The 24,662-nt window shown below is 36.2% G+C and overlaps 1 protein-coding gene across 1 annotated transcript in view; it reads right to left on the bottom strand.

Moving 5' to 3' along the window:
* ANKRD12 (ankyrin repeat domain 12) overlaps window positions 1-24,662 on the bottom strand; it is a 225,126-nt gene that overhangs the window by 41,999 nt on the left and 158,465 nt on the right. The window contains exon 9 of the mRNA XM_044683126.1: window positions 2,246-2,393. Coding sequence (XP_044539061.1) covers window positions 2,246-2,393 — 148 coding nt within the window. The remainder of the gene's footprint in view (window positions 1-2,245; window positions 2,394-24,662) is intronic.

Raw genomic sequence — 24,662 nt, 5'->3', positions numbered from 1 at the left:
GGAGACCACCTCTACATCCCCAACAAATGTTCATCTAGACTCTATTTAAGACCTGTCTGCCAATAAGCACTTATGTAATCTGTGTTGGGCCTTATTTTAAGGTTTGGGTTTCAAAGGCAAAAGTTGTCTATGCTTTCAAAGAGCTCATAAAATTCTATTTTAGTCAGGCAATTATAAACCCCATAAGTTTTCTCTTTCCCAGGATAAATAACTCCTATTCTTTAATGAATCCCAGGATCTCTTATTTTTGAGGTCATTTACCAGCCTATTTGATCTTGTATAGATGCTTTCTGGATTACCAATAACTCTCCTAAAATGGGGCACCCTAGAAGAAAACAAAATTCCAGATATGGTGTGACCAGGACAGAATTAAGTAAAGCAAAAAATTATTTCCTTCTTCTTTCTGGACACTATGCCACTCTTTAAGTAGCCAAAGAACACATAAGTTTTTGTGGGTGATGATATCACACTAAGAATTATATTGGTTTGTAGTTGACTAATGGCTCCAGATTGTTTTCAAATGAACTGTTTTCTAACCATGCCCCTAGATTCTTGTGACTTGTAAAGCTTATTTTTTTCCAAACTGAAATGTAGATATAAAAATCCTCAGTAAATTTTAATCACTATTTTGAGAAAATTAAAATAATGGGGGCTCTGTGAATAAATTAATCAGAGATGGATGTAAGAAAATTTTCATTATAGGGAAAGCTTTCTGTTCATTAATACTTAATTCTAAACCTATATATTCTGAAGAAACAAACATTAGACTTGAAAAGTAAAATTAACTAAAGCACTAATATAAAGCTGCCCGTTTATAAACATTTAATTTATGAGTGACACATACATTGAGATAAGTTATGGGGAAGTCAAGATTAGCATCTATCCTTGCTTCCAGTAAGGGGAAATGCGTTTAGATCCTAACTCAAAGTATCTAAGGAGGGGCTGATCAGCATAATATGCTTATGCTGAGATAGTATATTTTCTTTTATATATCAGAATGAATGAATTATTGGTGCCCCCCAATCTTTTCCTCTGCCACCACTTTTTCCCAAATTTACCCACTCTCTTATACTATACTCCTCCCCCACCAAAAAGTATATAAAACCAAAAAGACTTGCAGCACAATGGACTCAACTACTAGAGAAGTTAATATATTTTGGAAATGTGTTCCAGGGTTCCCAAGTCAAAGCCCAGAAAGCATCTTCCTCTATGAACAATATCCTATAAATGGCATTTAGGTATAATGGAAATAGAACTATTAAAATGGCAAGATAGCTTTGGGCATCTCCCATGGAGCTGCACTTGTATTCTGGATCTTTCCTGAAGAGCATAAGCCTTGTTGAGGAGACACAACTCCATTTATATAGGTCTTGTGACTGGAAGTTTACATCAAAGATGACTGGTGATTAATACAGGAAGACCTGCCTACTCTATGGCCTATAAGACCTCAGATAACCATCATAGAAACTTTTAAAGTACCAGAGGGTAGAAATAGTTAGAATAGAGTCAGATCACATCCTCTACTGGCTGCAATCTGACCCTTCCTTGTTCAGATACCACTAGGATCTCTTTATCTGTGGAACAGAAGTGGACACATACTCCTTCAATTAGATGGAGAGAGCAACTATAATTGTGGTAAGAGGTAAGATGAAGAAGAATTCTAGGGGGCATCTGGGTAGCTCAGTGGATTGAGAGCCAGGCCTATAGACAGGAAGTCCTAGGTTCAAATCTGGCCTCAGATATTTCCCAGCTGTGTGACCCTGGGCAAGTCACTTAACCCCCACTGCATACTCTTACCACTCTTCTGCCTGGGAGCCAATACACAGTATTGACTCCAAGATGGAAGGTAAGGGTTTTAATTAAAAAAAAATGCTATTAGCTCCTTTGGCTGTCATACCATATCATTGATTCATTCTGAATTTAGCTCATAGTCCATTAGAACTTCTTCACAAGAACCATTTTTCTAGCTATCACCCAAATTGTATTTGTGAATTAGGTTTGGATGGAGGAAAGTGGAGCTATCTTCTCTGGGAGAGAAATGATAAGAAGCATGCTACAGATACACTTCAAAAAGCTATATATGTTAAGAAAAGTGCCTAAGCCAACACATTAAGTTAATTAGAGGAATTACTTTACTTGACAGCGTTACTTAAAGAAGGTCAAAAAGGTTTATGTTTTAAGCTATAATTTTATCTTAAATATCCAGCCAATGAGAAGAGCTAATGTGTATTCTTTGGGAACTAACCTGTATAGCTCTCATCCTCATCAGATAGAGGCACTTCTCTTTTCAGAAGCAGTTCTAATTCCTCTGTCTCGGCTACATCGACTGGACGTTCCCCATGTTTGTTGGCTTGAAATGCATTTCCGCCATGTCGAAGAAGCAGCTTGACAATCTGAAATATTGAGCAATTTAAATTCTTTCAATTCTGTAAATGCAATTAAATTTAACCCACATTATATGCAGAGCACTGTAGAGGTGCTAAAGACAATACAAGTAAAGTTTTAAATTCCTATCTACATGAAAGCTATGATACAGATGAACATTAACCCTTGTTTAAATTTTAGAAACAATACAAATAGGATTTATAGATGAATTCTATATAGAATATTTTTTAATGAATCAAAAGAGAAAATTCACAGTGAATTGAACAATAAAATGTTTTCATGTGGTCAATTATGGAAAATGGGCAAAAAATCATCATTAAATTTCAAATAATTATCTTATAGAAGTAAATTGATAGATTATTCAAATTTGTACTATATTAAATGACTATATGTGAAATAATTTATGTAGACCTGACACATATGACCTAACTGCCTATGGGTTCAAGGTTTCTCAATAGATAGGGATAATTCTTTTTATTGATTTTTTTAAACTTTACCTTCTGTCTTGTATTGATTCCAAAAGAGAAGAGCAGTAATGGCTAAGCAATTGGGCTTAGGTATCTTGCCCAGGGTCACTCAGCTAAGAAGTATGAGGTCAAATTTGAACCCAGGACCTCCTATTTCCTGGCCTGGGTCTTGATCCACTGAGCAACCTCGCTGCTCCAGGAAAAATAATTCTTAACTTGTCTCTTTAAGAAGACTCATTATATTGCTACTAAACCATGAATATCTAGATATTCAGAAAAAAAAATATTAACTGGAAAGACACAGGCGTATAATATTTGAGTTTGCATAATGGAATTAGAAAGACATGAGTTCAAATCCAATCTCAGATACTTACTAGTTGTGTGAACCCTGATAACTCACTTAACATATTTGTCTCAGTTTCTTCAATGGTAAAAATAATAATAGCATCTTCCTCACAGAGTGGTTGTGAGGATAGAATGAGAGCATTTGTAAAAGGTGCTAAACATAGTGCCTTGAGCAGAATAGGTGTTAAAATAATGCTTATTCCTTTCCCTTCCCATAATAAAAATGTTTCCCCTTGTTTGTTTAGTAAGTCAAAGAAAGAAAAGAAAAAAACTGACCATTTATCAAAGGGGAATGATTTGTATTCTTCTCATTCAACTCATTTCTTGATATATTTGAGGAATGAGGCTTTTAATAGACATGTAAAAATTTCTTACACCATTACGATTACTATGTATTACTTTCCATCCTACTTATCTCTCTTTAGTTTCTGATCTTCAACCTCCCCTAGTTTGCCCTGTGCTCTATCAGCACCTCCCCCCCTTTATTATCCCCCTCCCCAACTACTTTCTTGTAGGGTAAGATAGATTTCTATGCCTGATTGTGTGTTCTTCCTTCATTGAGCAGATTCTAATGAGGATAAGGTTTACACGCTCTCCTTCCCACCTCCCCCATTTTCCCCTCCATCATGAACACGCATGTCTCTTTTATGTGCAATAATTTGCCCCATTCTATTTTTCCTTTCCCCCTCCTCCCAATGCATTCCTTTTTCATGCCTTAATTTAAATTCTTATATCATCCCATCATATCCAACTCACACCCTCGTTCTCTATGTATAATCTTTCTAACAGCCCTTATAATGACAAAGTTCTTTGGAGTTACAAGAATTATCTCCCCATGTAGAGACATACACAGTTCAACATTAATGAATGCCTTTTGACTTCTTTTTCTCGTTTACCAATTTAATGATTTTCTTGGGTCTTGTATTTAAGTGTCAAATTTTCCATTGAGCTCTGGTCTTTTCATCAGAAATGTTTAAAAGTCCCCTATTTCACTGAATACTCATTTTTCCCCTAAAGGATTATGCTCAGTTTTGCTAGTGTAACAATTAAATTTAGGTTTTGACTCAATATGAGAGTTATAAAAGTGGTCACCATTTACAAAATATTAGTTCCTAAGTCAAAATGACTGTTAGCAGCTTTATTTACAACATAGAGATAGTGAAAGTAGGAAATATAGGAAGGAGACAAAGCCTGGTCTAGCCTACCAGCCCTAAGTACTGCTTCAGTGAAGTCCAGCTCAGTCCCGGGCAGGGGCTTCCCCAAGTACCAATCTCCATGTGGATTTCCTGGTGGTGTCTTCAGTCAGAGAGAAGAGTCTCTCCAAGGAACCAGTCTCTCCAAAACCAAGGAAGCCAAGAGAGACCAGACCATGTTGGTCTCTTCTTTTATTCCTCTTTTTCCCTGTCATTTTCTGTCTCTTCCCCTCTTCACAGAAACCAATTATAGTCTTTCAATTTGCCTAGCACTGCCCAAGGTGGGGGGGGGGCAGGGCAGTGCTTATGGCCTTTTAGGGGTGTGAACTAGTAAGTGACTTGTGAGTTCTCTTACCTAATAGCTAGCTAGTAAGTAGGGGTACTTTAAGCTCTTGATTTTATTAACTAAAAATAGACAAAGAGAGAATTAATCCTATCTTCACACTAGGTAAATGATTCTTGGTTGAAGTCCTGGCTCCTTTGCTCTGTGGAATATTATATTCCAAGATCCTCCAATTCTTTAATGTAGAAGCTACTAAGTCTTATGTTATCCTGACTGTGATTCCACAATATTTGAATTCTTTCCTTTTGGATGCTTGTAATATTTTCTCTTTGATCTTGGAATTCTGGAATTTGGCTATAATATTCCTGGGGGTTATCCTTTTGGGATTGTTTTCAGGAGGTGATCAGTGGATTCTTTCAATTTCTATTTTGTTCTCTGGTTCTAGAATATCTGGGCAGTTTCCTTGATGACTTCTGGAAAGATGATGTCTAACCTCTATTTTTGATTATGGCTTTCAGGTAGTCCACTAATTCTTAAGTGATCTCTCCTGGATTTATTTTCCAGGTCAGATGTTTTTTCCATGAGATATTTCACATTTTCTTCTTTTTAAACCATTGTTTTTTACTTGTTTTGAGTATTTCTTAATGTCCTAAGGAATCATTAGTTTGTCCAAATATAATTATAGAGGCATGATTTTCTTGAATGAACTTTTGTACTTCCTTTTCCATTTGGCCAATTTTGCTTTTTAAGGTGTTCTCTTCTTCTGATTTTTGTAACTGTTTTACCAATTGACCTGCTCTGTCTTTTAAGATATTAGTTTCTTTAGAATTTCTTTGTGTCTCCCCTACCAAGCTGTTGAATCTTTTTTCATGATTTTCTTGTATCTCTTTCATTTCTTTTCCCAATATTTCTTCTACTTCTCTTATTTGATTTTTAAATTCCTTTTTGAGCTCCTCCATTAATTCTTTTTGGGCTTGAGAGTAATTCATATTTTTCTTGGAGGTTTTAGATGCTATAGTATTGACTTTGTTGTCTTATTCTGAGTTTGAGTCTTCCCTGTCACCAAATAACTTTTTTTGTTGTTTGCTCATTTTCCTGTCTTTTTCTTTTAGTTTAAAAAATTGTAAAACTTGGGCTCTCTAACTATGGTGAAGAGAACACTGTTTCAAGTTTCAGACTCTTTGTGCAGCTGCCTTCTGAGCTGGCACTGGGGATTTATCTGTTTTTGTTCTTCTAAGGTGGCATGATATAAGGAGAAGTGAGTTTAATACAGTCCAGGCCTGTGCTCTGCTCTGTGAGTAACCCCAAGCAATCTTTTACCCTTTTGAACTGTGATCAGGGTCACCTGCTCTCCTGTGGCAGCAAACACAGGGTGTGCTGGGGTTCCTCCTTATCCTATGATTGATCACCAGGGCTGTGACCTTGTTCTGCATGTGGGCAATGTGACAAGAGTCTTGTATCCAGTCAGCAAAAGGACCCCTGTAATCTCCTGAGCAGCTGTCTGACCTACCTTACCATCTGTAGCTTAGAGTTTCAGAAGCTTTGGCTGCTGTTTCAGCTGGGTCAAAAGCCTGTTGCCTAGCTGGTGTGCTGCACTCTAACTCTACCTAGTGTACTAGATCCCTCGTGTGGTCCTTCTAAGTTGTTCTGGGCTGAAAAATTACTTTATCTTGTCTTTCTGTGAGTGATGCTGCTCCAGAATTTGTTTTGAGGTGCTATGTCATTGCTTTTTGTTGGGTAATTTTGTAGAAATCAGATGGGTCCTTTTATTTTCTCCACTATCTGGACTTTGCCCCTGGTGTACTTATTTTTTCACAGCCTCTCCAATTCTGGTTACTGATAGTTTTTTGTCATCTTTGCGAACTTGCTGAGTGTCAGGTGAAACCTCAGGGTTGTTCTGATTTGCATTTCTCTTATTAGTGCCTTGGAGAATTCTTTCATGTGGTTGTTAATGCTTTGCAATAAAAAAAAATCAATCCATATCTTCTGTCTTAGAATCAATACTAATCAAGTATTGGTTCCAAGGCAGAAGAGCAGTTAGGGCTAGACAATTGGGCTTAAGTGACTTGGCCACACTCACATGGCCAGGAAATGTCTGAGGCCTGATTTGAACCAGGTCCTCTTGACTCAGGTCCAGTTCTCTATGCCACCTAGCTGCCTCTTATAATTCTTCTTTTGAGAACTGTTTCTTTAAAACCTTTAACCACTTGTCTTTGGAGAAAGGTTGCCTTATATCTGTTAACTGTTTATGTCTTAGATATTAAACCCTTAAGAGAAATTTGATATAAAAGGTTTTTTCCCACCATTTCATCCCTTCCTTTCTTATCTTAAGGAGTTTTACAGGTTCACATAATAAAATATATGTATTTTATCTTTTGTAATTGCCTTTGATCACTTTGATTCAAATTACATCTCTTCCCCCAAACTGAGAGGTATATAATCTGCTCGTCTATTTTTAAAAAATAGTATAATCTTTAATACTAAAGTTAAGTATCCATTTAGAATACAAAGTGGAATATGGTGTAAGATGTTGGTCTAAATCTAATTTCTGCCATATTTCTTTTCAATTTTTTCTAGCAGTTTCTTTTAAAAAATTTCCAGTATATTTTTGTTAAATATGAAGTTCTTTCCTGATTAAAGTTTTCTACTTTGTTAAAAATTAGGTTACTAAGTTCCATTGTTTCTGATTTTACTTTGTTTAGTGTAGAAAATATAGGTAATAGAGGGCACCAGGGATATTCTAATAAATCTAAATAGTTGTGGGTATACACACTGGGTTGTAGGAGAGACTGGATCAGGATAAGGAGTTCTCTGGATTTATCACAGGAATAGCTGTTGGTCTTAACTGTCACCCTGCTCTCTCTAGTCCAGAGTCTAGAAACAAGCAGGCAAGGTAAAAGGGGTTTAACAGCTTTAATTATGTTTAACTAAAAGGTGGGAAAGGGATTTCTATACTTAAAATCTAAAGGGCAAAACCACAGGGCAAGGGGAGGACTTATTTCTACACTAATCTAAGTGATCTAACAGGCAGGGCCCAAGAAGCAGTACAGTCTCTGGGAGCTGATTCAAGCCTGGTGCCAGCCAGACTTGAACAGTACAGCTATGGATCAGAGGGGTGGCTTTGGGGGTTCTCAGAGTTTTCTGAAGAGGTTCACAGGATGCCAAAATCCTCAGTGGTCCAAGATACCAAGAAGAATGAGTGCACTTGAGGTGCTGTCCACCAGGTCTCAAACTCCTCCTCTGCTTGGTTCTGCTCTATAGGTCTTCTCCTCTTGCTGGAAATCCACCTCCACTCAGGATCCCAAGGAAATCAGGAAGCTGGGTCTGAGATCTCCCAGGGCTGGCAACAATTTTGCCCACCACTAATGGGGTCTTCTCTCTCAGAGAACACACACTTCCTCCTCCTTCAATCCATCCTAGAATGCACCAGGCTTCCTGCTAGGTCAACCTTAATACTTAACTAACTAATCTTCCTCACAACATTAGTCTGTTCCATTGATCTACCTATTTAACTAGTACCATCTGGTTTTGATGATTACTGCTAGAGTAAGGACTAGAAATGCTATTCACCCTTTGTCTCTACCTCTTTTCATAATTTTTCTTGATATTCTAGATCTTTCCTTTTTCCAACTGAATTGTTTTTATTCTATTAAGTTCTGAAAAAGCATTAATTTCATAAATTATTTAGCACAGCATTAAAGTACGAATTAACTTTGGTAGTATTTCTTTATTATTTTAGTCCAGCCCTGTCAAGAACACAGACCAGTCCTCTAGCTATTTAAGTTATTATTTATTTCTTTAACTAGTACTTTATAATTGAATCTATAAAAGTCTTTTGAGTGCTTTAGTAGACTGGTTCCAAGTCTACTACTTTGTGTGATTTTTTTTAGAGGTCTGGAAGGTTTGGCCTTCTTTGAAAAAAATATTTCTAATATTCATTTCTTTTAAAATATTGAGTTTGAAATTCTGTTTCTAGCCCTCCTCCATTCACTGAGAAGGCAAGCATTTTTTACAGCAAAAAATTACTTTATCATAATCTTATACCACAACTTGTTCAGCCATTTCCCAACTGATGAGCATCCCCTCAATTTCCAAATCTTCATCACCATGAAAAGGGCTGTTATAAATACTTCTTTACATATAGAGGCCCTTTTCCTTTTTATTTTTATATACTCTTTGGGGTATAGTCCTAGTGGTAGTAATGTTGGGTCAAAGGGTATATATAATTTATAGCCCATTGGGCATAGTTCCAAATTGTTCTTGGACCAGTTCACAATACTACCAATAGTGTACCTATTTTCCTTTACCCCTTCAATTGGTCATTTCTGATCACTGTAGGGTGGTACCTCAGAAATGCTTAAATTTGCATTTCACTAATCAAGAGTGATTTGAGAACATTTTTTCATATGACAATAAATAGCTTTGATTTCTTCTTTTGAAAAATGCCCGTTCGTATTCTTTGACCATTTATCAGTTGGGGAATGGCTCTTATTTTCATAAATTTGGCTCAGTGCCCTATATATTTGAGAAATGAGGCCTTAGAGAAAATTTCTCTTTAATTAAAAAAAATTTGTCTATGGCACTTTTTAGCAAATTGTATTTTAATTACCTCTTTTAATTAGATCTTTTAGCTTTTGCTTTGCCTGAGATCAGATTGACACCCTTGCCATATATTCTTCAGCTGAAGCATATTAGATTCTGTTCTAGCCTTTTATGCTAACTCTATGGATGACTTTCTGTTTTAAGTGTGTCTCTCTTTTAAACAATATATTGCTGGTTTCTTATTTCTAATCCATTCTGCTATCCACTTTCACTTTATGGGTGAGTACATTCCATTCGCAGTTATGGCTACTGTGTATTTCCTTCCAACCAATTTTATTCTGTTCATCCTTCTCTTTTTATTTTGATCTTCCTCAAAAATCTGTTTTGTTTCCGATCATTGCCTTTCTTAATCTGTCTTCTTTTTATTATTATCATCCTCATTGTTTCCTATCTCTTTCCCTTCCTATTTCCTTACTAGGTAAGAAATAAATATATTGTGTGTGTGTATGTGTGTGTGTAGAGAGAGATAGAAGAGTGTGTGTGTGTGTGTGTGTGTGTGTGTATACACACATATATTTCCCTCTTTGAACTAATTTCAATGAGAGTGAGGTTCAAGTATTGCCTGCCACCCCTCTACCCCATGTCCCTTCCATTATAAAAGTTCTTCCTTATGTGCCTCTTTTATGTGAGAAAAATTTCTCCATTTCATTCCTTCATTTATAAGAGATCATTCCAACATAATTGACTCACATCTGCACCTTTTATCTATTTAGACTCCTTATAAATGTCCTTAATAATGATAAAAGTTCTTAGGAATTAGAGTTACATGTACCGTCTTCCCATACAGAAATATAACTTAAGCATATTAAGTGCCATATGATTTCTTTTTCATATTCACCTTTTTATGCTTTTCCTGTGTTTGATTATCAAGTTTTTTATTCACCTCTGGTCTTTTCAGCTCAGGAATGCTCAAGAGTTCTCTATTTCATTAAAAATCCCATTTTCCTTCTGAAGGATTATATATTATAATCCCTTCCACATTGTGGGGATTAAGGGTACAATGCCTCGGTGATCTAGACAATCCACACATAATTTTTTGGCCCTCCCTTCATACAAAGAATAAGTCTAAATTTTTTCTTTTTCTTTTATGGGGTGTTTATAGTACCTTACTGTAAAATCTGGGTTAAGTATATGGTCACAGGCTAGATGTAGGTCAATGTTAAGATATTATATTTTTATCCTTTGTATATCATCTGTTGTCTTTCGTATTATTTTTGTAAACTTTAACTTTTTGCTTATTTTACTTTAAAAAAGAAATTATGTATATTTATGGCATTAAAAGATAAAATGTTATCATATTATGCAATACTGTACATATATTTTATGCACTTCTGGCCTTTGTATGTCATCAATCACTTTCACAAAATTCCCCCCAAATTCCCATTTGATTTATTATGCTGAACTGTGATGCAACGAAACTGTGACAGGGAAAGTCAAGACGAGGAAGGGATACCTGTACTCAGTTTTGCTAAGTATATTATTCTTGGTTGTAATCCTAGCTCATTTGCCTTTCGGGATATTAAATTTCAAGCCTCTGATCCTTTAAAGTGAAAGCTGCTAAATCTTGTGTAATCCTAACTGTGACTATAATTTGAATTGTTTCTTTCTGGCTGCTTTTTTCCTTGAACCAGGGAGCTCTGGAATCTAGCTACAACAGTGATGGCAAATCTTTTAGAGACCAAGTCACACCCCCTCACTGAGTGCCAGGTATGCCCCGTCCCTCCTTACCCCACACAGGGGAGGGATAAAGTGCTCCCATTGGGCTCCTGGGCAGAGGGGCAGGTAGAGTAAGGAATGTCTTCAGGGAGTGTAGCGAGGGGGAGAGGAGTGGCCTGAGCACTCTGCTCCCCTCCAGCTCTGCCACCTGTGAGTCACCCACTTTACCCCCTGTGCGCTCCCATTGGTTGCTGGGCAGGGGCAGGAGATGTGAAAAAAATGTTATCAGGCATGGTGGAGAGGGGAAGGGAGAAGCTCCGTTCAAGTCCCTCTGCCTTTCTAATAACAAATTCTGGCCGAGGGTGGGGAGGAGCATGGTGGCGTGTGCGCACAGGTGCTCTGCCTGTCATCTTTGACACACATGGACTAGATTCACCATCACTGGGCTATGGTATAGCCATATATAACAGCCCCTTTCAAGGCAGCTCAACTACCTTTGGTGTGTCTACCTGTCACCCAATTCTCATCTATGGCCCCAAGAACCTATAGCATATACAGCATATATCCTTAAGTAAAACCATCTTGGTAAAAGCTCTAAATGAGGTTGAGGGTAACTGACAGGGCTCAAACTATCAGTAACTTAAGGGGATTGTCTACCTCAAGAATAGGAAGACTTCCTCAGTCAGAATGAGCTGAAAAGAATGATCTGTTCCAATGTCCATAAAGGTGGTTTGAAGTAGGTGCTGTGGAATGCCTAGAGCTTGATCAGACATTGAAGACATCAAGGCTATCCACTATACCCGTGACTACTGCCAATCATCCTGACTTTCATCTTGCCATGGGACTACAATAAGTTGGAAGAGAAAGTGGACTGATAACCATGCAACTTTGTCTCATTTAAATATTATTCAGGTGCAAGTCAAGATATCACCTCATGAAGTCATTAGTCCTCTTTAAATGCAGGCAAACAACAGCAATAATATTCCTGGAAGTTTTCATTTTGTTATCTCTTTCAGGAAATGATCTGCGGGTTTTTAAAATTTCTATTTTACCCTCTGGATCCAAGATTAAGATATTTAAGATTTTCTTGATAATTTCCTGAAATATGTTATCTAGTCTCTTTCTTTGACTTTCAGGTAGTCGAATAATTCTTAAATGATCTTTCCTTGATCTGTTTTTTAGGTCAGATGTTTTTCTGATGAGATAATAGATTTTCTTCTATTTTTTCATTCTTCTGAATATTTTATTCTTTCTAGTTCCATTCTAATTCTAAAGGAATTATTTTCTTTTTTTGGGTAAAGACATTTTACCAATTACATGTAATAAATTTTCCACATAAGTTTTCTGAAGTTATAAGATCCAAATTATCTCCCTCTCCTCCCTTCCCTCCCCTTTCCTAGAGATGTAAGCAATTTGATCTGGATTATATATATGTTTTATCATGCAAAACATTCCCAAATTGTTTTCTGTTGTAAGAGTATGCTCATATAAGACCAAATATCCAAAACAAAAATACAAATAAACTAAAGTGAAAAATCTTATGCTGTGATCTGCATTCCAACTCCAACAGTTTGTTCTCTGGAGATGGATAACACTCTTGTCATAAACCCTTCAGAATTGTTCCAGATGACTGAATTGCTGAGAGTAGCTAAGTCTTTCACAGTTGATCATCCTATAATATTGCTGTTACTGTGCACAGTGTTCTTCTGGTTCTGCTTATTTCACTCTGCATCAGATCAAGTAGTCTTTCCAACTCTTTCTGAAATCATCTTGTTCACTATTTCTTATAGCACAATATTAAAGAATTATCTTCTTCAGTGAGCTTTTGTACCTCTTTTCCCATCTGGCCAATTCTACTTTTTAAGGAGTTTTCCAGTGAATTTTGGTGTCTTTTTAATCATTAGATGAGTTCTGCCTTTTTAAAATACTTGTCAGATGTAATTTTCTCTCTCTCCAGTGTTGCCTTTTTTTAACATCATATCTCAGTGACCTGGAGGTCAAATACCACTGAGTAAATTCAGGTATAGCTGAGCCTCAGAAGAGGAAGGTAAAGAACCAATGAACTGAGACAGGAAACTGATTCTACAGGCACTGTCTCATTGGGCGGCCCAGGCAAATTAAGAAACTATGATTGGTTCCTGAGATTTAATGTGTGAGAGTTAGTGAGTAGAGAAAAAAAGCTTATAAATTCAGGCTAGGAGCGAGTCTTGGTCTTTGGTGTGTGTGTGTAGGAACAGAGTGGACCTTTTCTGGGTTGTAGCTACAGGTCCATTATGGCAGCCAACAGATTAGAAAGGTTAAGTATCTCTTTACCTCTCTCCTACTTTTCCCTCTCTTTACTACTAATAGTTTTGATTTAATAAAGTTATTAAGCTACAGTCTCATAATTTTAAATATTATAGCCTCTTTTACTAAGCTGTTGATTCTCTTATAATATTCCTATATCATTCTCATTTCTTTCCCCAATTTTTCTTCTATCACTCTTATCTTTTTAACTTTTCCAGGAATTCTTTTTGGGCTGGGTCCAATTGGCATTTTTCTTTGAGGCTTAGTATATAGTAATTTTCAGGTGAGAGCTGGGTGGCAGGTAGATATCAAAGGTAGAAAGCAGGTTTGAAAAGGGCTCAGCAAATTTTCATACCAAAAGTACTAGTTTTCCTTGAATTCTCCATGAATCCAATACACCATACCCTTGGAGCCTTGTGGGTAAAAGAAGTTGTAGTATGTGCAGTGGCCACACCCCAGTAAACCATCTTTTTAGGTTAACCAGGTAGAATATTACCAACTCATTCACAGGTTTGGGGGATATCTCAGGCATGTGAAGACTTGTCCTATTGGTAGGGGCAGATGAGAACAATTTGTTCTAATAGCCATGAAGGCAGTAGAAGCAGATGCTATGGAGGGCTTCGAACTTGGTTAGACATTGAAGATGAAAGATCATCCATTGCATCCTGAGCCATCACCAATAGTCTTGACTTTGGCTTACCATTGGACTTGGATGACTGGAAGAAAGAGTGAGGCTGATGACTGTGTAACTGCCTCACTTAAACCCAATTCATGTACAAGTCAACATATCTTGTGATGTCATTGATCCTCTGAAAATGAAGGACAAACATAGTTGTTTTCATATTGTTATTGTTTTCTGAGTTTGTCTTGGTCTACTCTGCCATTACAATTGCTTTCTATGGTAATTTTTTGTTGCTGTTTACTTATTTTTTTTTTGGTTTATTTCTTAACTTTGAGCTTATGTTAAAGTTGGGCTCTGTTCACCTGGGGGATGGGGAGATACTGTACCAAACTTCAAGCTTTTTTTGTTTTTAGAGCTAGTTCTGGGGGTCTATGACTGGTGCTTTTGAGGTGGTATGATCCTGAGGGTGGTCATTTCTTTACCAAGAAAGGGTTCTTGCTCCTCCGTAGCAACAGGTATAGTACACCTTTTGGCCTTTAACTGTGACCAAGACCACTGCTCCTTTGTGAGAGACCACAAGTACTTCTCTCTACCTTAGAACTGTGACCCAGAACTGCTTATGGACAAAAGAATGGCCATCAGCACCAGCTACATGTAACATCAGCAAAAGTTCCCTTGTAATCACTTTCTGATGATAACATCCTTACATCTCTGGGATAAGAGCTGCTGCAGTTAGTTACTGCCACTGATTTCACAACTGCCTCTAATGCCCATGGCTGTTCCTGCTGCCATCCTCCATGCAAGCCCTCACACTGGTGTCACAGACCTCTATTACTGACCTTCTAAGTTGTCTTGGGCTCATAAAATATCTCACTCTTACCTCTAAAATTTGGTTGGAGGAATTATTTTATGAGTTTTTTGGTGAGGAATTTTGGAAGAGTTCAGTTGGGTTACTATAACCTATACTCTACCATCTAGAAAGATCTGTCCTTTTATTGTTCCCTTTTAGATTTATTATTATATAGAAATGCAGTTTTTTGGGGGAGGGTCATTATTTTGTAGCCTTCAATTTTGCTGGAGCTATTGTCTCAACTGGCATCATTGCTGATTCCCTGGGTTTTTCCACTGATTCACCTTTTAGTGGATTGTGAAGTTTAAATCATGTTTCAGGTTTGTTTTTCAGCTAGCACTTCTACTTGCCTTTACTTTTACCCTTCTGTTTTCTTGTATATTTAGAAAGAAGAATTTTAATGATCTCTTTGCTGTTATTTTGTTGTTGTCCTTGGTGGTTGTATTATTTCATCCTTCTATTTCTTTTGCTTGTTATGTCTGAGAAGCAAATATTTTTCAGGTCTGGTTCTTTCAGAATATTTTGAATGTATTATGGAACATCTGTATTTTTTCATTTCTGGTTAGATTCATATTTGCAACATATTTCACCTTGAGCTACATGAGTTCAACTGCTCTTTGAAATACAATATGGTCAATTCTGCCAATTATTTCTGCTTTGAAGGTCATATAGTCCAATTCTCAAAATTCTTCCTTCTTTTTTAAACCGTTCAGGAAGATGGGCTGTGGTGGTAGCAATGGGGAATATGCATTTATATAGTACTATTATGTGTCAGGCACTGTGTTAAGTGCTTCACAAATATTATCTCTTAGATCCTCAACAACTCTGAGAAGTAGGTGCTATTATTATCTCCATTTTACAGATGAGGACACTGAAACAGGCATAGACTAAGTGACTTGCCCAGAGTAACACAGTTAGTGAGTGTCTGAAGCTGAATTTGAACTTATGTCTTTTTGTCTCCAGGCCTACTGGGCCATCTAAATGCTTCAGCAACTCATGGTGCCACCACGTTCTCTCTTCAAAATCCATAGCATTGAACAGAGAGCTAAATGCAATCAAGTTCCATTACTTTTTCTTCTCCATTTCTGAGATTAATTCCTTATCCATTTTCAGAGTATATCTTAAATATGTGTACTGAAATACTAATTCAATGGACTAGGATGGCAGAAAGGCATTTTTCATATTTATTTTTTCCTGTATGAATTCGTATGTTACTTTCTTTTTAGTTACTATCAATCTCATTGAGAAAGGATTACAAAGTTCCTTGCCTCATCAGATACTGAATCATTTCCCTTTGTTTTGTAGTATTTATTCATAGGTTCCTGGACTCTTACTAGATCTAGAGGTCAAATTTTCTTTTGCTGTTAATGTTTTTCTTGTTTATCTAATGTTCAAGTTCTTTGAATTTATTTCTCTTAAAATCTTTGGCAATTTCATTTATTTTTTCCCTATTTTCCTCTACTGTTCATTTTCTGACCCCTCCTTTCCTCTTTCATTCTTCCCATGGCAGTTTTCCTAGTGGCTGGATCTGAATGTCTCATCTTCCTCTCATGATGGGCAATTCACAGTTTATCAGCTATGGTCTCTGCTCCAAGTGACTTCTGGGGAACAGAAGCCCTAGCTAAATAAAGTTAGACTCTTTCCCTCAGGTTTAGTGGAGTACCACATAGCACCATTCTCCACCCTACCCACCTCCCTGTATTCCTTAATTCTTTGGCCCTTCTGGAAAAGAGCACTAATGTACTTATTCTAGCCTGAACAAATTTCTGCTATTTAGTATTTGGATCTCTGCAGGAATAAGGGAAAAGGCTGAGATCGGTTACAATTATGGGCATGTGCCCTGCTTCATTCTCTCTGTTATTCCGTATTCCTGCAATGTTGTGGCACTGCTGCAATGGCAGCTATTGTAGCCTTAGCAAATTTCGGCACTGGGAGAACTGGAGAAATAAGTCCACGAATCTGGTTGTGCAGTCTTGCTGCCAGGAGTGTGATGGATAGTCCCGGAGGGAATGTTGAATGTTTGTGTGTGGGGTTGTTTTTATTAGTTCTTTGAGTTTTTAACCTCATTTATTTTCTTGGTGTCCTTATACTTTACTTGGCATCCTATACTTGGTGTCCTATACTTGAAATTGATTTTATCTCTAGTTCAAAATTCCTATTTTAGAGATTTTGGAAGGTGTTGAGGATTGAAGAAATATTTAGTCTTCCATATCTTGTTTGAACTCTAATTTCTATAGACAATCCAAATTTATTCTTCTTTGCCTGTTTAATTTTGTGTGCAGTTCACTGTCTACCTACTATATCTATCTGAGATGTAACTATACAGGTTGTCTATTCAAGGCAAATCTAGTCCAGATAATAGGCACTATTCATCTACTTGTTTTTTCCTTTAGAATAATTTGTAAAGGGACTTGATCCAATCAGTATAATGTTATAAATAAACCTAAGTATAGGAAAGACCTCACCATTTAGGGACTTCTTTTTTGATTCGGACTGAGTTGGCTGTATGTCCTTGTTTTACACCTTAATTAATATTAATGAACAAAGATCACCTGACAAGTTATCTCTTGTTAAATCTTTGAAGGGATCTTATATATCTTGGTATATGAATGGCATTACCTTTTAAAAAGAGAGTCATTAATTAAGGTGGCATTTTGTTTTACTGCATCATATTATTTCTTTATAAGCAACAATATGGTAGGTTTGATATTCTCTAACTCTTAATCAATTGTGTGATGGTAAAGACAAAGTCTGCCTTTAGGCAAAAACTTCCTTGTAATATTTTTTTTTCGAGGATTCTTTTGGGAGGAGTGTGTGTGTGTGTGTGTGTGTGTGTGTGTGTGTGTGTGTGTGTAAGATTATTGTCATTAATATCTCATTTTGATAGTAAAGTATGCAGATAAACCTTTAGTTAGTTATTGATATTCTTTCTATTAAGATGTAAGGCTTCTTGAGGTAGAAACTCTCTCACTTTTTCTATTTTCATCCTCAGTGCTTAGCAAAATGCTTAGCTCATAATATATACTTACTACATGATTTTTTTTATTCATTCAGTTGCCTTATTTTGGTAGTGATAACAACAAAGTCCTGACCTTTTAACAACACTTGAGGTATCTTCTCACCCTTTAGATCCTTGAGACTTAATTTCTCAATACTCTTAAAATTGTGCCACTTCTTTGTATATGAGATTGATACTACTTGCTTCCCCCAGGTTTGTTCTCTTGAGTACTATCTCTACTTTCTTTGTAGAAATATCTGGGAACATGATGTCATGATCCCAAGATGATAATGTCCTGGACACATTCCTGTAAGAGAGCATCCTTCCAATCCCTCTTAATTTTCTTATCTTTATAAATGAACACTCAATTACCAAAAAAACCTCCTCACCTCTAGCTATCTGCTTCTTCACTTCTGTGCTCTTCACCATTACCTGATCACTACTCATGCTCATATCTAGTCTCCCTCCAGATGTGCCTGCTCTTTCCATAGGATCTTTTGGGCCACTTTCCTTGTGGAATCTTTCCATTTTTCTGGTTGTTGGTTTTTTTTAATTTTTTAAATTTTTTTAAATGTTTTAAAAATTTTTTTAAATTTTTAAATTTTTTTTTTGTTTTTTGTTTTTTTTCTGGTTGTTGTTTTATTTCTAGTTTTATTGTTACATGTCCTCAGGATGACTTTGCCTATTTAGTTTTATCTTTCAGCAAATTATTTTTTTTAAGAATTAAATTTTTATGGATATCTTTTGTTTTTACATCACCTTCATTTCTGATAACTCTGCTACAAAAAACAGGGGGAAAAAAGAATTTAAAAAAACCTAACATATGTTAAATGAATTTGATGGTATGTAAAATGTTCCACACTCACATCTTACCATCTCTGGAAAGAAAGGATGAGATGCATTTTCTCATCTGTCCTTTAGGGTGAAGCTTTCACCAAGTGTTCTTTAAAACACATTTTTCCTCTATTGCTTCTGGCTGCATTATGAGGCAGTACTCATAATTTTCTAATGTTCTTTTAAAAAATATTTTAAATTGGTTTTGTCCTGGCTACCATACCTCTTTGCTTGGCAAGGAGATGAAATGTTTGCTTATGCAGCTAGGCATCCATGGAGGCTGGTGAGTTGAAGCTGGGACAAGCCATTTTCTGACTCCCTGCTAAACTTCTTGATGCCCTGAAGGCCACAATGAACCCAGATCCTTGTACAGATTGAGACAGCTCAGCAAATAACCAGCTTCTGCCATCCTTCCTCTTAGGCCTTCTGACAAAACACACTGTACCTCCTTCCTTCTCATTTTTTGACTTCTGAGGGCCACACCACTAGCATGCTTGCCATAGTCTATTTCAGGACACTGAAGTCTCCTGCTCAAAAATACTTTACCTCTTGTTCATGCCTGCTAAAAGATGGGCTTTTAAATGCCTCCCGGGAAATAATAGCACAATAGGTTGGGCAACTGAAATCTGTACTGACGCTGAGTCAATCTTGAACATTTTAATGATCTTTATCAGCAGACCTTACTGTTATTTTGCCAGGATTCATTGGTTAGCATGTTCCCAATTCCCTCTTCTTTCCTCATTTCCATGAACACTCAAGTACTGAAGAACAACGCCCCCCCCCATTCCCAGTGACCTCAACTTTCAATCTCCTACACTCTAGATCTGCTTTTCCTTTTCACAGTGTCCTCTAGTTACCTGTTTTATAATTAACCAAATTTATCTCGTTTTATTCATTTCCTCTCTTTCTCCTTCCTTCTTAAGACGTTTCTTGAGACCAAGGCTCCCTCCAAATGACATTGAATCCCTGGTCACCCTTTCTAGGACTTGACTGCACTTGTACTCAGACCCCTGATTCACTCATCCTGTTGGGGGTGTTAGAATACTTTTTTGTTCTCTACTACCACTTCTAGACTCTCCATCTCTCACATCACTCTGCAGCTCTCCTCCTTTTCTCCTTTGTGGATCATACAATCCATTTTATCATCTGATCCAGAATCTGGAAGCTTTTATCTAGACTCCATGGACATTCTTCCTCATTTCTCGATGAGATCAGTGCTTGGTTCAGTCTTCCTTTTCATCCCAAATCTTGCTCTTATGCTAGGAGACAAATATATATATATATGTGTGTATATATATATATATATAATCCCTCATATAACCTAACTTCATGATTCCTCCAACTCAAGTCCCTCTACTCTACCTTACTTCCAAAGAAAGTTCCACAAATGTTCCACCTCCATGTACTATCAACTATGAAATTCTTTTACCTGATCATATCTTTTATCATTCCATCCTTCTTCTGCCTTCCTCTTTCTAAACTTAGTTTTTTGTCCTTATCATGACCTTCATCTGTCCCTAAATCTGTTAGGCCATCACTCTTGTTCTGGCTAATTTCTTCCCTTTTCAGTGATCTATCCTTCACTCCTTGCCAAATTCCAACATTGGATTACTCAACCTATCTTCTTTCTTTGATCCTATTAACGTGACTGAAGAGAACCAGAGGAAATTAAAATTGTGCTGAGTCCACAATACATTTTGTTATATGATCTGCCTAGGTTCTCACTAATTGATTCCTGATCTTACTTCTGTTCCAAATCTTTTTTTCTTTCATGTCTCCAATGTTACTCTCTTCTTCCTCCTTCTTAGCTCAAGATCTTACTTTATGCTTTATCCAAAAAATTGAGGAAAGCTCCTCTTCCTCATCTCACAACCCTTTGACATTATCTTTCACTATATTTCCTTCACTCATCTCTGACTGAGCTGGTCCTGATTGCCAAGTCTCTTCCAGCCTTAAAATAACCTCACTAGATTCTACTATATTCACCAACTATCATTCTATATCTATCCTTTCCTTGCCAGCTAAACTCCTTTAAAAATATGTGGTAGGTATCTCCACTTTTTCTTTTCTCACTGTCTTCTTTGCTTTTACAATCTGGGTTTCAACCACAGTATTCAACTCAAGTTGCTCTCTCCAAAAAGACCAATGATATCTTAATTGCTATAGTGAATATCCTTTCCTCAAATCTAGCCCTTCTTTACCTCTTTGAAGCATCTCACACTGATGAAAATATTTTCCTTCAAGATACTCAGTAAATTCCCTTCTGGGTTTTCCCTGATTCTGCTTTATCTTAGAACTTCCACCTGTCTGATACTTCTCAGTCTCATTTACTGGATCTTTAATCATGCCACACTCATTAAATGTGGATTCTAAGATTTCCCATTTTAGCCTCTCTCTTGAGGCCCAGTACTGCATTACCAATAGCCAATGGGACATGATATCCTATAGGCACTTCAAGCTCAAAAGATGCACATGAAAACTTATTCTTTTTTTTCCCTAAGTTACCTTTCTTCCAAAATTCCTCACATCTGCAAAAGGAACCACTACTATACTTTTTGTCAACCAGGCTTGAAATCTTGGTGTTCTCCTGGGCTCCTCTTATTGTTTACCATCCATATCCAATGAAGTGCTAAATCTTGTTTTTTTCCTCTACAATAGCTCTTTCATATTATGCTTCCTTCTTTCTACTCACACATCTACTATGGTCTAGTCCAGTGTTGGTAAATGTTTTCAAGTTTGAATGCCCAAACTGCAACTTAAAGTTGCCTATGAATCCCCCACATTACTCCAGAGAGTGGAGGGAGGAAGAAGTGCTCACTTTGGGCAGATGTACAGAAGGGTGTGGAATGCAAAAATGTCTTCAGGTGTCGGGAAGAGAGAGAAACGAAGCAGCTCCCCCATGCAAGCCTGGCATTCATGCCAATACTTCGCCAACGCTGGTCTAGACGTACTAGCCTGCTTGTTCTTCCATACATATAATTAATTACTCATCTCGTCTCTGTGCATTTGCACTAGTTGTTTCCCATGCCTTGATTCTTCTCAGCTCAAAAGTCACATCTCTTATTAGTGCATTCCCTTCAAAGACTACCTTCCACCTCCTCTTTATTTCTTTTTGGTACTGATTTATGTATATGTTATTTTTCTTATTAAAATATAAGTTCTGTGAGGGAAGGTACTGCTTTTTTTTTTTTTAAGAGCAAAATTTTTATTTGAGTTTGAATAAAAATGTCCATGTAGAAGGCATGTGTTGACACAAAGTCTGTTATTTTCTTCCCAAATTGCTTTCTCCAGGGTTCTATTCAGTCTATAAGTTTAAGATTAGGTATAAAAAGATTATAAGGGTCAGAGGGGGGAAGGTCAGCAGGAGAGCAAACAGGAGCAGCAAAATTCATGAGAAGGTCAGAATCCAGTATTAAGTCCAGTTATGCTAAATTTCTTTGCTGGGAGAATCTCAGTGATTTTTAGTTATAGGGATTACTTTTGCTCTCTCTTTGCTCCTCCAATGCTTAGCATAATGCCTGATTCATAACAAGCACTTGATAAATGCTTGTTGACATGATTTGAATGGTACATTGGAAGTGTTTGATGAATGGTGACTGATTTAGGCTCTTTTAGTTATCTTGTATTGGCAACTGATCAGTTAAATTTTTGTAAAAATTGTTATAATTAGAATTGTGTTCTTTACTCCATCTTTTTTTTTCAGGGTTGGTAACTTATTTAAATATGTGAAGGAAGAATTGTTTTAGTTTCAAGCTGCATCTTTTTCTAATTTTTCTGTTATTTCTTTATATATTTATATTTTCTTTTTTGTTGGTTTTAATGCTGACAATGTACATAGACAGTATCTTCATACTGTAAAGTAATATGTAATTTCCTGACTATGAAAATATATTCAACTCCATTTTAGGATGATGTTATATAGTGCTTTCCATTCCTTATAATTCTTTTCCTGAAAAAAGTTTATGACAGGAGCAACCAGGTGACTCAGTGGATAGTCAAGAGGACCTGGGTTTGAATCTGACCTCATACTTCCTAGCTGGGCAAGTTACTTACCCCCAATTCTCTAGTGCTTACTGCTCCTTTTCCTTAGAATCAATACTCAGAAGGAAAAAGTATAAAAAATAAAGTTTGTGATGTTCAGTAGTGAAATTTCTGGGCAATCAAAAAGTCCTGAAACATTTTCCAATATATTTTTTACCGTCTTCACTTATGGAATTAGGATGATTCTAACAAGTTATTGCCTGCTGATTCATCTCCTAGAGACAAGACTTCCCGGGAAATGAGGTGCTAAACAAAAAGCTCCGAGTAAATTAACATGATTGGTGTAACTATAGCATACTTTTATGTCTAGAGACTTCAGTTCAAAGGGTTAAGAATTAAATCAGAAATTCAGACAAGGAAAAAGGACACTTTCATTCTTCTTTTTCTTGCATTGATTATATGCTTCCAGAGCTTTTAAATTCTTTATTTAAGAAACCATAGCTGTTTCAGTGGAATGAGCCTGGACTTTGGGAAAATTTAAGATAAATGTCTCACAAATTCCAGCCAAAGCCAAGAACTAAGAGTGCCAGGTCAGAAGTCAGGAAGATCTGAGTGACCCTGAGTATACAATGTGGGATTTGGCCTATGTCTAATTTCTTCCAAACTGCTTTCTAGTTTTCCCAGTAATTTTAGTTCTTACCCACAGTGCTTGGATCTTTGAGTTTATCAAACACATGATTACTATGGTCATTTACTACTGGGTATTGTCTATTTCAACTAATCTATCACTCTATTTTTTAGCCAATACCATGTTGCTTTGATGATTATTGAATGATGTCCTTTTCTAAAGAATTATAACCTTCTAGTTTAGACATGTATATCAATATTGCCAGAATTTGTTTTAAAAGAAATTAAATAGACGTAACCAACAACATTGAGAAAGACTATATGAATCTAACTATAAAGCAGCACTCTTTCCACACATATGTGCATATAGATAAAAACAGCTGTAAATAATTGGAGAAATATTAATTACTCATAGGTAGGTCAAATCAGTACAATGAAAATGACAATCTAAATGATAACCTAAATGACTATCTAAACTAATTTACTTATTTAATGCTATCTATACCACTTAAACTCCCAAAAGTAATGTAACAGTGATAGAAAATAGAACTAGAAATAAAGCTGAAAAAGGAATAATGAAATTCAAATGGATGAACAAAAGTTCAAGATTTTTAAGAGTAATAATGATAAAAGTGGGAAGTAAGGGGTCTCTAAAGTACCATATCTCAAATGATATTTCAATTTAGTAATCATTAAATAATTTGGTATTGGTTAAAAAAAGACCTATCAGTGGAACTGATTTGTTGTACTATATACAGAAGTTAACACAGTATCACAGAATTTGATAAATCCAAAGACCATAGTTAACGGAAGATTCACCATTTGATAAAAACTGTTGAGAAAACTTGATAGCAGTCTGAAAGAAATTAAGGTTAGACTAATATCTCACACACACATAAAAGTAAGCTCTACATTGATATATGACCTAGACATAAGTGGTTACATTTATATATTAAAGGAACAAAGAAGAAATGATCTCTTAGATCTATTAATAGAGGAAGGATTCATGACTAGGCTAGTGATAAAGAAGATCATATAAGATAAACATTTTTTGTATTAAAAAATTTCAGTTTTTACACAAATAAATTTAATGTAAGAAACACTAGCAGAAAAATAGGTAACTGGGAAAAATATTTTCTCCAAAGTCTCTCTGATAAAGGTATCATTTCCAAGTTATAAAATATGATCGAAATTTCTAGAACTATTTCTCAATAGATAAATGATCAAATCATATATGTACAGGCAATTTTCAAATAAAAAAAGTCCAGGTTACCACCAATTATATGTAAAAATGCTCCAAATCATTAATAACTTTGAGAAATGAAAATTAGAGAACTCTGAAGTTCACCTCACATTTATCATATTGACAAAGATGATTAAAGAGGAAAATGACAAATAGTGGAGGGTTTGGGAAAGCAAGATAAACTTAAAACGTCATTGGCAGAGCTGTGAATTAGTCCAATCATTCTGAAAAACAATTTGGAGCTATTTCTATAAAGTTACTAAACTTTATATAACCTTTGACTTAGTTAT

Source organism: Gracilinanus agilis, chromosome 1 (genome assembly GCF_016433145.1).
Source record: "Gracilinanus agilis isolate LMUSP501 chromosome 1, AgileGrace, whole genome shotgun sequence".
NCBI classification, from domain to species: domain Eukaryota; kingdom Metazoa; phylum Chordata; class Mammalia; order Didelphimorphia; family Didelphidae; genus Gracilinanus; species Gracilinanus agilis.
This window is presented reverse-complemented; position numbering and strand designations above follow the sequence as displayed.